Here is a 16,018-nt window from a genome sequence, read left to right on the forward strand (position 1 = left end):
TCCTCACTCTGCATTTTCTATGAAGTCACTGTCCAAAAGCCAATGGAAAGCCAATGTCCAAATGGAACCCATGAGGTCTGTAGCCATTAAATCTCACATTCATCCTATTTAAAGACATCTCACTGACAACATTTAATGTAAAATGTCATTTTAGTAAAGGACATTATGCCACCCAAGGGCTAGAGCATCCTCCATCCTTAATTCACTCATCCTTGTCTAGGAACATGTGTCTATCTCCTGTCCTGGTCACCCAGCATAGAAAACAGCCCATGGGAATTATGTGGGATGCAGATTCCCTCTGCAGCACCTCTCCCCACTCTCCTCATTGTGGTGCTCAAGGCTCAAGCTTTGTCACCATCCCTTAAGACAACGTAGGAAAGAAAACTCACTTACTGAGCACCTACTGTGTACCAGGATCTTTGCATATATGAGCTCATCTAATCCTCACAGCGACTCTACAAAATTGGCACTATTAGTCTTTATTTTATGGAGGCAGGAACTAAGGCTGAGAGAAACCAAATGGCTTACTCAAGGTCGCACAGATCCAATGTTCCAATTTAAAGCTGTGACACTCCACAGTTTTTGCTCTTTCTGTTATCCCACACTTGGTTTTCCAACCTGGATATGTGTGTGTGTGTGTGTGTGTGTGTGTGTGTGTGTGTGTGTGTGTGTGTAACTCTTCTTTATTTCCAGCACTCTTTTCTGCAATTTTTTTTCTCTCTGAGGACTGAGGCTCACACACATGTGCACGTGCATGTACACACACACCCACCAAGTCATCAACATCTTTCTTTTATTTATTGTACTGGAGGAGCAGGAAATTACACAGGCCTATTAAAGACTAAGCAAATTCCAAGTAAATTGCATAAATGGGATTTTTTTAAAGCACACAAAATAACTCTGAAACAATCTATCCATTTCAGAACATCATCAGATACCTGGGGACTGCACATGACGAGATGTGTTCAGCAGCATCTTACACAAATTATCCAAACTCAAGCCTGTTTCCTCTCCTATCCAGTCCCATCTCCTGGACCCACAAACCAAAAAAGAGTGCCTGGGAATGAGAGAGCAAAAGAGAGAGAGACAGAGAGAGAGGGCTTTGATTGAAACCAAGACATCGGGACGTCTCTGTCTATGAATCAGGGTTATTTGAATCAAGGGAACTCATTTGGCCTCAAGCACTTAATCATTTTATTCCTCTTTCTGGTTTTATTTTGAGACATTAAGAGGAAAGAAGCATCATGGGGACTGAAGAGAGCCTTTTTCTCTTTCTAGCTGCTGCTTCTGGAGTCCCTTACCCAATGCCCAGTGCATATGTTGGGCCAGATGGCTTGGACTCTTGGCAGCCAATTCAGCTGCTCAAGAACATGGTCGTGCTTAACTTCATCAACTTGACTCTGCTTCAGTTCACCATGGAGTAGAAGCATGATACCGATCAGTTTAATTAGTTTAATGAGGGCTGAGGGAACTGGTCCACATTTTGAGTTTGTTGCACAGAACAAATTGGTTTGCCTTGCTCCCTCCTTGATCATTTAAGCATTCAAGAGGCTGCTCTCAATCATTTCCTAAAGGGGTTTTCACTCGCTTCTGTAAGGAGTACCAACATGACTGGAAGTTCAGGAAGTCAGTTCTTCAAGAGGTTCTTTTCTGAACAATGAAGACTCAGAGTACACTAACTAAACATTAAACCCACTAGAAGACTGGACCCTCTGCTGTAAGGGTTCCTGATCCAATATAAGGCAATGTTTAAGCTTTGTACCTAAAGCATCGTCCCCAAAGTGGGGTGCACAGGAGATCTTTTGAGATTTGGGAATATAATGTCAGGATTTCTGTGTATGATTATTTATCTTATGTTAAAGCTCTACTCTTTGTTTATGATGCGTATACTATCTGCATGAGGGAGCATGCTCATATTTCTTCTGAGAGGGGCATGTGATTGGTTAAGTTTGGAGATCCTAGACCTACAGGTACAAAGAACAGGTCGCTCTGGTTCCCTGGAATTGAGGAGTCACGAGAACAGGTTGGAAGGACTGAGATCACAAGCTGCTGCTGCTGCTGCTGCTGCTGGTAGTTTTAGAGTTTAGGCATCTGAGCCAAGCATTAAGCCTGTTGTGGAGAAGGGACATCCACCCTTCCCCATCACAGACCCCAGAGAAATCCCGTACTCCCAGGCAGGAGAGAGGCAGGCTGGGCTTGGATATTTTGTACACAGTGCTGAGCTGAGCATGGGGAAGGGGCACAAACAAGAGGATGAATGAGTGCACTCCAACCTGAAAAGGTGTCAGGGGATGCTCCTGACTCTACTCCATGATGAGAGGTGCTTATGCATCAAAAAGCTCTCCGGAGTAAGCATTCGGATCTTCCTGAGACCGAGTCACCACCTTGAACTGGCGCCGGAGAAAACCGCCATAGCGCTTCTGGTTGTCCCACTTGAGCTTGGGACGAATGCGCCGCAAGAAGCCCCCATAGCGTTTGTACAGGTCCTCGTGGCCCATGCTATCACCATCCCCCTCCCCAGCCACCTCTGAGCTCCTCTTGGGGTATTTGCGCAAAAAGCCCCCATAGCGTTTGACCTGCTCCTTGGGGTCCTCCTCAGTGAAATCGAGTGTGCCAGTCTCCATGGCACCATTGTTCAGCTGGGCATCCCTCATCAGCTCAGACTCTGCTCCCTCCCCAAACCCACCAGAGAGACCCCTGAGCTTCTCCTCCAAGGTCTTGCTCAGAGTGTTCTCTGTTGAGATACTTGGGAGAAACTTGCTTTTCTCCAGCTCCTTCAGGAAGGACCCAGAGAGCTTGGCCAGCTCACTGTAGGGCCCTTCCCCAACCGACTTGCTCCCCAAGTCCCCCTTGTCATTGAGCCCAAGGGTGGAGGGGGTGAAAAAAGACAGAAAGCTCTGGCATCTCTCCCATTCATCAGAGGGCCGCAGGGCAGCCTGGCATTGCAGGGAGCAAATCTGTAAAAGACCCAAAAAGATCACAGTGGCAAATGATTAAAACACATGCACTGCTCTGCCCTAGGCTCCCCTGTCCAGTGTCTGACAAAATAAAAATAAGCACCACTGCTAAGCCCTGGGCTACCCATGTTCATACTCCTGGTGGTGCATAAAGGTAGGGGACTTTGTGCCTGTGAGAAAGAGAAGACAGACTTGGAGAGGTGAAATGGCTTTAGACCCAGGACACATGGCTGCGGGTGGCAATTGCCAGAATTGGAAGTAAGATCTTCCCGGAGTGTTCTGTGTGCTCACCCTTCCCCTTCCACGTCTGACTCCCAGAAAGGAAACCCCACCTCCATTAAAAATACAAATTCTCTCCCAGGCTTCTGCAGGTGTGAAGCACGCTGCTAACTCTTGGTAAAGTAGGACAGAGAAGTGCAGAATGGCAGAGAATACACAAGAGGACACAGAAGGGTTTATCAGGCTTGGGGTGGGGGGCAATGGCATCACGGCATAGGGCCATTGGGAGCATTCAATCATAATGACGATGACAATAGCAAAGAATACTGAAAAGGCCCCAGGAGTCTTCATGCACGGTGCTCTTTGAGGTGGGCATGCCCAGTGCATCTCTCAGCTGTGTATTAAATAAGTGCCAGGTGCTGCACCTCCCAGCCTTTGGGACCAAGGCGGGCGGATCACTTGAGAGCAAGAGTTTCTGTCTCAAAACAAATCTCTACTAAAAAAAAAATTAACTGGGTGTTGGTGGCCAGGTGTGAGTCTAGCTGCTCGGGAGGCTGATGTACAAGAATGAACCCAGGAGGCCAGGTTGCACTTTGAGCTGGATAGGCCACTGCACTCTAGGTGGGCAAAAGCAAGACTCTGAAATAACTTCTGGCCAGTCTAACGCCTGTAATCCCAGCACTTTGGGAGGCCGAGGTGGGCAAATCACTTGAGGTCAAGAGTCTAAGACCAGCCTGGCCAACATGGTGAACCCCTGTCTCTACTAAAAATACAAAAATTAGCCAGGTGTGGTGGTGGGTGCCCATAGTCCCAGCTACTCGGGAGGCTGAGGCAGGAGAATCATTTGAATTCGGGAGGCAGAGGTTTCAGTGAGCCGACATCGCGCCACTGCACTCAAGTGTGAGCTACTGAGTGAGACCCTGTCTCAGAAAAAGTAAATAAATAAATAACTTCTTTCACTATCTCATGGAATCACCTCCATTTTGCAGATGAAGAAACCTAGGCTTAGAGAGGGGGTTCCAAGGTCATGGAGCTAGAAAGGGGCAGAATCAAAGTCTGTGTTCTGTCCCCATTCCCTTGGTACCTCTATTCCAGCCTTTCTGCTGTCATGGGAGAGACACGTGGGGGAGCTTAACTCAAAGCAAAGCCAACAAGGTGGGGCCAAGAGGTGCTAAGGCCCAGGAGAGGGGTCAAAGCTTTGATTCTGTCAGCCAGATCTTTGCATTTAGGGGTGGTGGAGACAGCTCCTCTCATGGAACTGTCTAGATTTGGAGGTGCTCATCAGTCCGAGAATAAGAAGCCCTAAAAAGTCAATCTAGGGCTGCTGACTGCCAAAGTCAGCACCACCTCAGCAATGACACTCCCTGTTGCCAGGCATCACTCTCCCTGGACACCTGAGTCTCTTGTCGTGGCCTGAGTGAACCCATGGTGGTGAGGTCTGGAATGGGGATAGGAGATGGAAAACAGCAGCCCCTGGTGTCCAGGCCATCTACAGGGCAGGACACCCGCCACCCTGCACAGGTGGGATGGATCTACAGGACAGCACACAGCTGCCAAGGCCTGCAACCTCCCCTCTCTGGGCTCCCTCACCCAGGCCCCAGGACCTGGGCATTGAAGAACCTTGCCTGAAACCTACCAGGGGGTTGATGGGTTTGGGCCCATCCTGGGTCTTTACCGCACACAAGGAGCACCGCGACAGGCAGTCTGCTGTGGCAGAGGGGAACACGAGGAGGCAGGCAGCCAGCACCAGCCCCTGCCAGGTCATCCTGTCTCAGCAATTCCTGCTGGGGAGGAAGAAAGAGAAGATAATGAAATCTGTGATCACCCCTCTACAGGTTGTGTTCTGAGCCCACAAATTCATCTCTTTAACTCCTGCCCACAGCACTGCAAAGCATTCTGATTCCCATTCTACAGTCAAGAAAACAGGCCCAAGGAGGTAAAGTGGAGGCCCAAAGCCAAGGGTCAAGGAAGGGAATGAGTGCCTACTGTATACCCAGAGCTTTCCTGTACATTCACTTCCAATCTGCACAATACTTCTTCAATGTGGGCTGTGTGCCAGTTTCATTCAACAGATGGGGAAGTTGAGGCTCAGAGCAGGGAAGTGGTTGCACACAGCTAGGAAGTGGACAAGCCACGACTTGATCTGGGTCTTTCAGACTTCAAAAGCCACTTTGGCCACCTGCCAAGCCAGAAGATACTTAGTTAAATGCTTTTCTGGGTTCTCCGAGGTCTTTGTCCCTGTGTCCCAGGCTGTCCCACATCAGTCCTTTCGGCTTTGTGAGAGCTCCAGAATTTTTCTCTCCCACTCTAGTACTGTCACTGATCTCAGCCACGGCTCCACCTTCACTCCCTCTCCCTGCTGGCCTCCCCGCCTGCCTCCAGTTCCTTCTTTGATTCCTCCTTCCCATTCTGAAATGCTCTTCCTGGCAATATCAATTCTGTGAACAGACCCATTGGGTGGGGTCAGGCCTGGCCCTTCTGCCTAAATGTCAGGGTACCCTCAGTCCCATTCCTGCAGTCCCACACTTCAGCTCTGGGCTTCAACCACATCAGCTTCTTGCAATCCCCTTAATGAATGCATCAGGCTCTGACCCACCCCCAGGCCTTTGCACATGCTGTTCCCTCTGCCTGGAGAACTCTTCATCTCCTCTTCTGTTACCTGTCATTTAGGTCCTGGATTAGATATTACTTCCTCCAGGCAGCTCTCCCTGATTGCCTAGGCTAGATGAGATGTTCCTCCTTTCTATTCTCCCAGCAGTGTGTGCCTCTTCCATGAAAATCGTCCATGTGAGTCTTCAGGTTTTGGTTCCATGTCTTGTCTTTTTCTCTGAAGTGGTCACTCTGTTCCTCAAATATGCCAAGCTTGCTCCTACCTCAGGGCTTTGCACTTTCTGTTCTTCTGCTGCAGTATTTTGACCTCAGACTTCTACATCACTAGCTCGTTCTTTGTCATTAAATTAGTTGTCATACTGGCAGAGAGGCATTTACTGATCACTATGTGTCTAATGAGGCTTCTTTGGTCTCTCTCTTACATCACCCTTTGTTTGCATCAGAACACTCCCAGCTCATAGTCTCCTACTTATTTGATGTTTGGTTGGTGGTGGTGGTGTGTACGTTGTGGTTATCACCACCCCAATAGAATGTTAGCTCCTTGAGGGCACAGACCCTGTCTTATTCTCTGCTGTAGACTAGCTCCTAAAACCCTGGTCAGCACATCACAGGTCCTCAATAAACTCCTGGCAGATGAATTAATGCTTCATAAATACTCTGTTAAAAGTTATCTGTTTTGCTAGACATGGTGGCTCACACCTGTAAACCCAGCACTTTGGGAGGCTGAGGCAGGCAGATCACTTGAGGTCAGGAGTTCCAGACCAGCCTGGCCAACATAGTGAAACCCCATCTCCTTTAAAAATACAAAAATTTGGCCGGGCGCGGTGGCTCAAGCCTGTAATCCCAGCACTTTGGGAGGCCGAGACGGGCGGATCACGAGGTCAGGAGATCGAGACCATCCTGGCTAACACGGTGAAACCCCGTCTCTACTAAAAAATACAAAAAAAAACTAGCCGGGCGAGGTGGCGGGCGCCTGTAGTCCCGGCTACTCGGGAGGCTGAGGCAGGAGAATGGCGGGAACCCGGGAGGCGGAGCTTGCAGTGAGCTGAGATCCGGCCACTGCACTCCAGCCTGGGTGACAGAGCGAGACTCCGTCTCAAAAAAAAAAAAAAAAAAAAAATACAAAAATTAGCTGGGAAGAGTGACACGCACCTGTAGCCCCATCTACTCAGGAGACTGAGGCAGGAGAATCACTTGAACCCAGGAGGTAGAGGTTGCAGTGAGCAGAGATCGTGCCACTGCACCCCAGACTGGGCAACACAGTGAGACTCTGTCTCAAAAAAAAAAAAAAAAAAAAGGTTGTCTGTTTCATAGTCAGCCCTTTATAAATCAGATATCAAGATTCAGGGCCTTTATATTTGATTTATGAGGGCACAGTACAGTTCTTCCAACTGGAAGTGCCTAGTTCCCCTAAGACACACACCCCACCCTGGTCAGGGGCTTCACACTTGGCCCAGCATGGTCTTTGTAACCCGACACCAACAATCTACTCTCAGAAATGGCTGTCCTCTTTTCCTCCAACTTCCCCATCCCTGCAAACCACCTTGTTTGCTCAGGTGTTCAGGGTGTTTCAAAGCTTTCACCCCCGGGCCCCAGAACCCCACGCTGTAGCCAAAGCAGGGTCTCTGCGTTAAAGCATGCAGTAGGCTCTCCCACCGGAGCATACTTAATAGTGATCCCAGTCACCATTTCTCAAACCCCTACTGCGCTAAGTTTTTCAATCTATCACCTCATTTATTCCTTCAGGGAAGTGGCCACTTCTGGTCTGGTGAATTGCCCATGTCCTACCTCGATAGTGAGGCTGAGGTGCAAGGCCTGTTCTGTTTGACCCCCTACACTTAATGACTACAATTTCTAGAGCAATTTCAATTCATTAACAGCTGCGCCCTCCGTGAGATCCAAGGGACTTTATATACAAAGCCCCCACTTTATAGACAAGAAAACTGGTGCTCAGAGAGGCTTAGTAAATCTCCTGAGGTCACACAACAATTCAAGACACAAGCTCAGCTCCATGTGCCTTGCTTGAGGCTGGCAAGGTCTGCTCCCCTGAACCAGGGAGGCTCAGTGGAAAAGTCAGGGAAGCAGACTTGTGTCCATCCTGTGTCTTTCTCTTCCCCTTGAGTTTCTCTCACGCCCTATCAGCTGCGGACTGGATTACGTTTCCCCACCAGTGAGCCGTACAGAGCAGGCAGCTCGTGTTTTCTCTGATATCAGCGATGGCGGCCTGGCCTGTTAGAAGATCAGCAGTGAATTAACCTACTGGGGAGGGGGTGCCTACCACAACATCTAACTCCTGGCTGAAGGCTTCCCACACAGCTTAGCTGCTAAGGTAGGGGACTCACTTTAAGATCTCTTTGTCTCAGGCAAAAATAGTGTTGGCATCCTTGTCTTTCATCCATTAACTTTATATTTATTGATAATTCTGGTTGATCTGATGGTAATTAAGTACCCACGATGTTCTGAGCAATTCTCATGGATTAATTCACACATAGTCACAGAAACTCTACAGCATCGGTGCTATTGTCATGCCCACTTTACAGATGAGGAAACTGAGTTAAAATTCTAGAGCCTGCCAAGATTCTACAGTGAGTAAGTGGCAAAGTTGGGATTTGTACCAGGCTGTCTGGCTCCAGAGTTACCTTCGTAACCGCTGTATACTGCCCAGGCCCCTTCAGTCCCCTCATCTCCAGCCTCCAACTTCTCCCTCCAGGGTCCATCTCAACCTCCACCTGGTTCTGGAGTAGCCTCCAATCTTTCCCTCGTAGACACTTTCCACGTAGCAGCTGGAGGACCCTTCTGAAATGCAGATCTGACTGCACCTCTGCCCTGTGTCCTCTGGCTTCCAGAGGAAGCTTGTCCCCGTCACCAGCACCCCCAGGCTCTCCTAATACCGACAGCTGACATTTGCTAGTGCTCCCTGCGTGCCTGCCCCTGTGCTCAGAACTGTATGTGTCTTATTGGAAGGGGGTCCTTATGACAACTCCATAAGGCTGGGACTCACATTCTCCCCATTCATGGATGAGAAAATGGAGACACAGAAAGATCACATAGTCTGTCCAAGGTATCCCAGCAAGTACACACAAGTACACAGCACCCAGACAGATTGGATGTGAGTTCTGCCCGTCCTGGGCTTGACCAAACCACCTGCAATTTCAAAACAAATGCTCCATGCACCCCGCCCTCCAAGCCTTTGCACACAGGGTTTCCTCTGCCAGGAACATCTCTGTCACGCCACTCATCCACTCCCATCACGCTTTGACCTGGCTAATTCTTATTCATTATTCAAAACTTAGCCTCAGTTGCCTCTTCCAGGAAGTGTGTCTGGATTAGTTCCCTCCTTTGAGATCCCACAGCCTCCTATGCTGGCTCCATCACGAAATGACCACTTACCTGTCTGAGTCCCTTATGGGCACATGGTGGGGGGAGGGGGTCGCTGAGGTGCGAGTGTGTTGTGCTTGAGGATGACAAAGAGGCCAGGGTGGATGAAGGGACGTAAGGGGAGAGACTGGGGTTGAAAAGCAAAGAGGTGGGCAGAGGACGGATAATGCCGGCTCTTACAGGCCAAGGGAGAGTTTGCATTTGATCTAAATGTGACTGGCAGACTAAGGAAGTTTGAGTGATGGATGAATGAATCAATGAATGAATGAATGGTGTCCCAGTACTTCATATAGGGCTAGAATGAGCAGGAGCTGCACACCAATTAGTTATGAAAATAAACAGGCAATATTTTAAAATTAGGAAATTTTACATTTAAAAAAAAAAATCTCAATTTTCAATTTGTCTTGAAAAAACAAAAGGCCTGGGGACATTGAGCCTGTATTTCAATATGGCAACAGTCACAGAGGAAGAGCCATGCTGCCCATCACCACCCGCAGAACCACCCGGGGCTTCCCTCACTGCCGAGTACCTGACAGACGTGTGAGTCTGCAGCCCCTGAATTACCCTCTCTAACTTGGAGAAGCAGCATGGGGTGGCGAGGACACAGCTGGTGAGAAAGGACAGGTGGGACCGCAAATGCTTTCCTGACCCCGAAGCAGGATCAGCAAATGGTCAGTAACGTGGGCTCAGGTCTCAGCCCACCACTTACCACCACTTTAGGAAAATGACTTAGCTTTACTGTGCCTCAGTTTTCTCAGCTACAAAATGGGGCTAATAATAATGCTTCAGAGCATGGGCATAGGAATTAAATAAATGATCACATGTGAAGCACCTGGCATGTGCTTGAAGTACCTGGCACATAGTAGGTGCTTTGGAGAGTGGAGTATGAAGGCTCCAGTCTAGTCTTACTGGAGCTGTAGGAGATAGGAAAAGAAGAGGGCAAAAAGGAGAGATCATAAAGAGCTTGGCACACTGCAGAAATGAAAAATGCTGCTGCATGACTCACTGCCGTGGACGGAGGGCCTGCTGGGTGTTGGTCTGGGTTGAGTGCCCTTCATCCACGATCCTGTCAACCCAGGAACAGTCACCAATTCTCAGGAGCCTACTGGGAGCCAGGTTGTGCATTATGGCTTTGTACATATTAGCTCCAATCCTCACAGCAACCCCAGAGGTGCATGGTTTTTTAATACCCATTTTACAGAGGGGCAGACTGAGGCCGAGAAAGGGGAACTTGCTCGTCCAAGTTCCCCTGGACTCATGAATGGGGGAGTTGGGCTCCTGTCCAGATCCCTCTGGGTTAAAAGGCGACCCTAGTAGAGACACATTCGCCCTCACAATTTCACAGGTGATCCTATTTCCTTCCTTTTATAGGATAAATACTTTACTGAACAATGTCAGATGGGCCCCGGGGGAAGCATTTCGACCTTTCTGATGGGGATTTGCCAAGGAATGGAGCTGGGAAGTCATACATGAGAGAGAGCCCTGCCTGCCTATCATGTCCGCTTAGGGATGGGCCAAGGAGGAAAGGAACTTGGTCGATCATCCGGATGAGAAGTGGGAAGCAGGCCCCCTCGGTGAGCGGGAGGCATGATGTCAGCGTCTCACCCTGATGGAGGGCCTGCATGGTGTTCTTTCACAGACTTGGCCGAGGACCCGGAGGCCGCACAAAGCAAAGTCCTTTGCACTTGGCAGTTTGTGAAGCTTTATCTCAGCCGCTACCTCGGGTGCTTTGTAACAGCCCAGTAGGGGAAAGAGGGGCTGTTGGGGCAGTGGGGTGATTCTCCTCTAACAGGAGGGGTTGTTTCAGACTCACCAGCCTCCCTAATTGCATCAGCCAATTCCTTCCGTAAATCTCTTTCTTTTTTTTTTTTTTTTTTTTTTCGGAGTCTCGCTCTGTCGCCCAGGCTGGATGCAGTGGCGTGATCTCGGCTCACTGCAAGCTCCGCCTCCCGGGTTCCCGCCATTCTCCTGCCTGCCTCCTGAGTAGCTGGGACTACAGGCGCCCGCCACCGCTAGTAGAGACGGGGTTTCACTGTGGTCTCGATCTCCTGACCTTGTGAACCTTGGCTCCCAAATGGGATTACAGGCTTGAGCCACCGCGCCCGGCCCGTAAATCTCTTTCTGTGGATAGGCCCCTTTTGTTTGCATCTGGAGAACCTTGGCTAATGCAACACCCATGCCCCTTTGTTTGCATCTATGTCTGTGGTTGTTTTCATGCTGCAAAAGCCGTGTTAATTGTTGAAACAGAGACTGTGGGGCCCAGAAAGCCCAAAATATTTACTCTCTGGTCCTTTACAGACAAGGTTTGCTGACCGTACTTTCACTGGTTTTATAAACATTTTATGATTCTAATAGTTTTAAGCTAACTTTCTTGAGTCCTCAGGCATGTGAACATATTCTCAAATAATAAAACATTTTTTATGTCTTGCTAGTGGATGGATCTCTCACCAGGAGGTCAGGTAGGTTTCCCGATGGAAAAGGCAGGAGGCAACTGGCCCTGTTCTTCAGCCTTGAGCCCTTTCTAGTTGCCTGGGCGCTCTCCCGGCAAATACTGAGAGGACCTAGGGAGGCTTGCCATGGGATTTTCCTTTCCCTTGAGAGGGAAAGGCATGGGCTCTGCGGTCATTTGGTACCACCTCCTCCACAAGCCTCACAAGCCTCAGTCTTCTCATCTGTAAATGGGGTATATCATCTTCCTGCACTGAGACAGCACCGCTTAAAGGGCCAGCACAAAGTAGACGCTCTCTTCACCCAGGGCCCAAAGTTCCTTGAAAGGGAATGAACTTTTTGACCTCTTGGCTCCTCGATGATATTTCTATATTGTAGTCAGCTGAGGGCTCAGAGGAGCCGCAAGCATTTTTATTTAAAAAGCCAGCATGGAATAATAATGGCTTGATTTAACATCGCAATTATCTCTGTGAGCACTTTAGCGCATATGATTATCCCTATTTGATGAAAGAGGAAATGGGAAAAGGTAGAAATGAAGTCACTTGTTTAAGGTCACATCATGAGTCAGGAGGGAAATGGAAACAGAACTCCAGCCTCCCACACCCGAACCATGACTCCCACTAAAGAGATGGCATTGTTTCAATGACCCTCCAATGACAACCATCCTAACAGCCAGCAAGGACTGAGACGCTGCTCTGCACCAAGCACCGCGCACTCCAGCTGCCTCCTGTGGACGCTAGGGGGCAGGGGCTCATATTACAGGCTTGGGATCCGGATGGGAAGGTGAGGACCAAGTGATAAAGTACCTCTCCGCGGCCACAGAGCATGACAGAGCTGGGACTCTGAGTCCATCGCATTCCCCATTTAGGGTGTAACTCTGAGAAGAGACAAGCTCTTCGCTATCCACTTTATCTCAATTATTTCTCTCTTCTCTTGAAGAGAATCCAGTGGGTTGGGAACTACGAGTTCCATTTCCAGATGGGGAAAACAGAGGCTCAGAGAATCTAAAAGACTGGGCCAAGACCAAGAAGCAAGGAAACAGCAGAGTAAGACTTCAAAGTCAGTCTGCTTACTCCATGCCACAAACCATCCCAAGGCCTAAATATGTCTCAACTGTCTTTCAGATAACCTCCCAAACTCTCCCACTCCTGATGTTGAAACCATTTCAGGAACTTTTACCCCACACTCAAAAGTATAAAGTTCACCCTTGTGGGTCTCCAGGAGGTTGGCAAAGGGAGCCCCTGAACTTGAAACAGTGGTGCCCCTTGTTAGGTGTTAGCGTCATAACAGAAGATGAATGATCAATGAGAAGGAAGCTTGGGTTCTGAACAGAAAGTAAACCCACCCTTTAGCCTGGCAAAGATCAAAGCACAGAATTGGACGAGGGTCCCATTTGGTGGTCAGCTGCATTTGCTGTGCAGAGACCAGAGGGAAAGACGGCCTTGCAGGCGATGGTCCTGGTGGGATCACTCACTGCATATTTAAAAGAATGTTTTTCAAGAGCAAGGCTTGCATGGAACCGCCACCCTTTTTGTTTTCTGGTGCAATTAAGGGATGGGGAGAAAGGCAAAAAGAGGATGAGCTAGAGAGATATGGAGATGAAGAGACACAGAGAGAGAGAGAGACATAAAAAGAGTTAGAAACAGAGACACAGAGAAAAAGACATGGGTCCAAAAGAATGGCAGAGGTGAGACCTGCACACACAGAAAAAGAGACCAAGATACCAGGAAAAAGCAGAGAGGTGGAGGACCATGTGGGAAAAAAACACAAGATGAGACATACAGATGAGGAGAGGACAAATAGGAATAGAAGGGGAGGGGATGAGGAGGAGGGGAAGAAGAGGGAAAAGAGAGAAGGGAAGTGAACAAAATAAGAGAGAGAAGTGGGGAGGGAAAGAAGATTTTGATTCAGGATGCTGACCTATTGTGTGAATCACAAACACCAATTCTCTCCCTCCTGCTGCTCTCTGAGTCTGCCCTTTGTTCCTAGGGACCAGTGGGCAAGAGACCCTGCCACATAATAACTGCTCAGTAAACCGTTGTCAAGTTAAATCAAATTGTCCAGGAATAGGACAGGGACCAAATGGCAGTTCAAGCCAATGCATCAACAGATTGCCTCGGTGCATATGTCTGCAGCTTGTGGCCAACCGCTCTGGCCAGTGGGATGACCTGGATGGACTCCAGGAGGAGCCCCCTGAGCCAAGCCATGTGCCTCATGGACCTGGGCCATTGTCCTCCTGCCAGAAGCATCAGTTTGGATCCAGCCTGGGAGGGACTGATGAGGCTGCGCTTCAAAGCACTAACAGACCTCACTCCATATCGAGCGTCTGATCCTGGGCTTACCTGGGTGTCTCCAGCCGATGTTTACTGCCTACCACAGTGACCAGCTCTGTCTCAGTGAAACAGGTTTATCACTTTGTCGGACCCAGCAAGATTAGCCAACAATCGCGGGCTGAGATGAGTGAATACGGTGAGAGAAATCAGCTGTGTAACCACACTTTCTCAGGCATGCATTGAAATCGAACCAGTAACTATTGATCTCTCTTACCATGATGGAAGAGACCTAATAAATACAACAATTGTGCAGGAATGACCCAAGGAGGTGGGTAGTGGGAGGGGGAGTGAGGGAGTATCGATCAAAAAGAGACTTCATGATCCTGATGCAGCAGATGAAATAAAAAGTCTTCTGTTGGGATGGGGAGGGGAAAGGAGCACCAGCCCCACAGATGACAATTTTAGACGTTAGATCATATTTCCTGGACATAGCACACAGCATGATGGAGTGGGATGATCAGCGATATGATAATCGATAGAGAGAAAGGTCCAACCTCACCACTTTGTAACAGTGAAAATCTGAGCAGTCATACCAGTATTTATTGAGCACCTACTGAATGCCAGGCGTATTGCTGTATCCCGTGGAGGCTTGCAATAACCTTAGGAGGTGAATATTATTATTATTCTCATCATACAGGTAAGGAAAGTGAGACTCAGGGAGGGACTGCTACTGTTCCAAAGTCACACAGTAAGTGAGTGGTAGGATCTGGGATTTCAGCCCAGCACTGTTTCAGGTGTTGTGAGACACACGTGTAGATGACAGATGGAAAATTCCTGGCTCCCAGGAGTTACTTCAAGAAACCTTAACTCCTTCCACGTATTTTAAGATGGCAAATTTCTCAAATAGCCCCAGAGCCAATCCCTTTGCCTGCTCCCTTAAAATGTGCTGCTTTCTGCCACAGAGCCTCAGGAACCAGTGTGACATCCCCCTCCCAGCTGCCAACAGAGACATAGGATTTGCCTGCCACCTATCACAGCTGGGGCAAAGCAGTGGGCTTGAGATCCCGTCAGTGAACGCAAACCACCCCCAGGCAGTATAACTCACCGGCTTGGGCTGCTGCAACAGCTCCCCCCACGCAGATCTCAAAGCCTGGAGATAAATGACCTGCAAAAATAGAACAAAGGCAAGGTGTGGTGGGACTGGGGGGAGGAGAGGAAGGGAAAAGAGAAGGAAGGTGCCACAGCAGGGTGGGAGTGAGGCCTGGGGTGAGAAAGAACAGAAGAGGATGGAAAGCACTCTGCAGTGCTTTGCAATGGATCTCGACTGGGATGCCTGTCAAATTAGAAAGGCAAGCCTTGTGTATTTCAGCAACCCTTGGAAGAAAGATGATAATGAAGACTTTCAGTCTGTGGGAGGGGAACTGAAATCAGATCCAATAATCGAAAGAGCTTGTTTCCCCTGGGAAGCCTGGAGACTTAATTAAGTAATGTTTGTAGAGCTTGAAGGGATTCTTGGATCCCCAGAAAAAAGTAAGCAGTTGCAGAATTTACTCTTCAACCTTGGAGTAGTCAGCAGGCTTTTTTTTCTTTCTTTCTTTTTTCTTTTTTTTTTCTTTTTTTCTTTTTTTCCCGAAGCTCATCAGCTTTTTGCTAGAATCAAACTTTGAGACGCGGTACTTTTCTGAATATGGATCTCTGGACCAGCGAGCAAATGGCTTTCCCTTTGAGCTTCCTCCTGGCCTTGGACTCCTCTGGCTGTGATTAATAGGGGAGCAACAAGTCCTTTCCAAGTAAAATTGACAAGCAAACGCCTGCTAAGCCTGGGCCTCCTGGCTTGTTGTCACTCCCTTTTCCCATTCCCTTCCAACGAAACACCCCCAAACTTCATCCTGTATCAAATTCCATCGAAAGAAGCCATTCAAACCAGCACGCTGTCAGCAATTAAACACAATCCGAAAAGAATGAAAAGGCCGAAACTGGCTGTACATTGATGTACATGTTATGTGATAAATGCCAGAGCCTTAGATCTCATTAATGTCCCCAAGCCCTTGTTCTCTAAGTCCAATGAGAATCATTGACCTTTAAAATCACCCTGATTAGTGAAACCTCTCACTTCTCCCACCCAGGGTGTCC

General features: G+C 48.6%; 1 protein-coding gene across 4 annotated transcripts in view; it reads right to left on the bottom strand.

Moving 5' to 3' along the window:
- Positions 1-776: 776 nt before the first annotated feature.
- Positions 777-16,018, bottom strand: part of PDYN (prodynorphin) — a 73,464-nt gene continuing 58,222 nt past the window's right edge. For 2 of the 4 annotated variants that reach the window (XM_050745200.1, XM_050745198.1), the window contains exons 2-4: positions 14,991-15,050; positions 4,813-4,957; positions 777-2,957 (exon numbers count right to left, since the gene is read on the bottom strand). In XM_050745200.1, the coding sequence (XP_050601157.1) occupies positions 2,325-2,957; positions 4,813-4,941 (762 nt within the window). In that variant the 5' untranslated portion in view covers positions 4,942-4,957; positions 14,991-15,050 and the 3' untranslated portion in view covers positions 777-2,324. Of the gene's footprint in view, positions 2,958-4,812; positions 4,961-14,990; positions 15,051-16,018 lie in introns of all 4 variants that reach the window. The other 2 variants (XM_050745199.1, XM_050745197.1) reach the window with 1 other exon arrangement.

This window comes from Macaca thibetana, chromosome 10, assembly GCF_024542745.1.
Source record: "Macaca thibetana thibetana isolate TM-01 chromosome 10, ASM2454274v1, whole genome shotgun sequence".
In the NCBI taxonomy this organism is placed as follows: Eukaryota; Metazoa; Chordata; class Mammalia; order Primates; family Cercopithecidae; genus Macaca; species Macaca thibetana.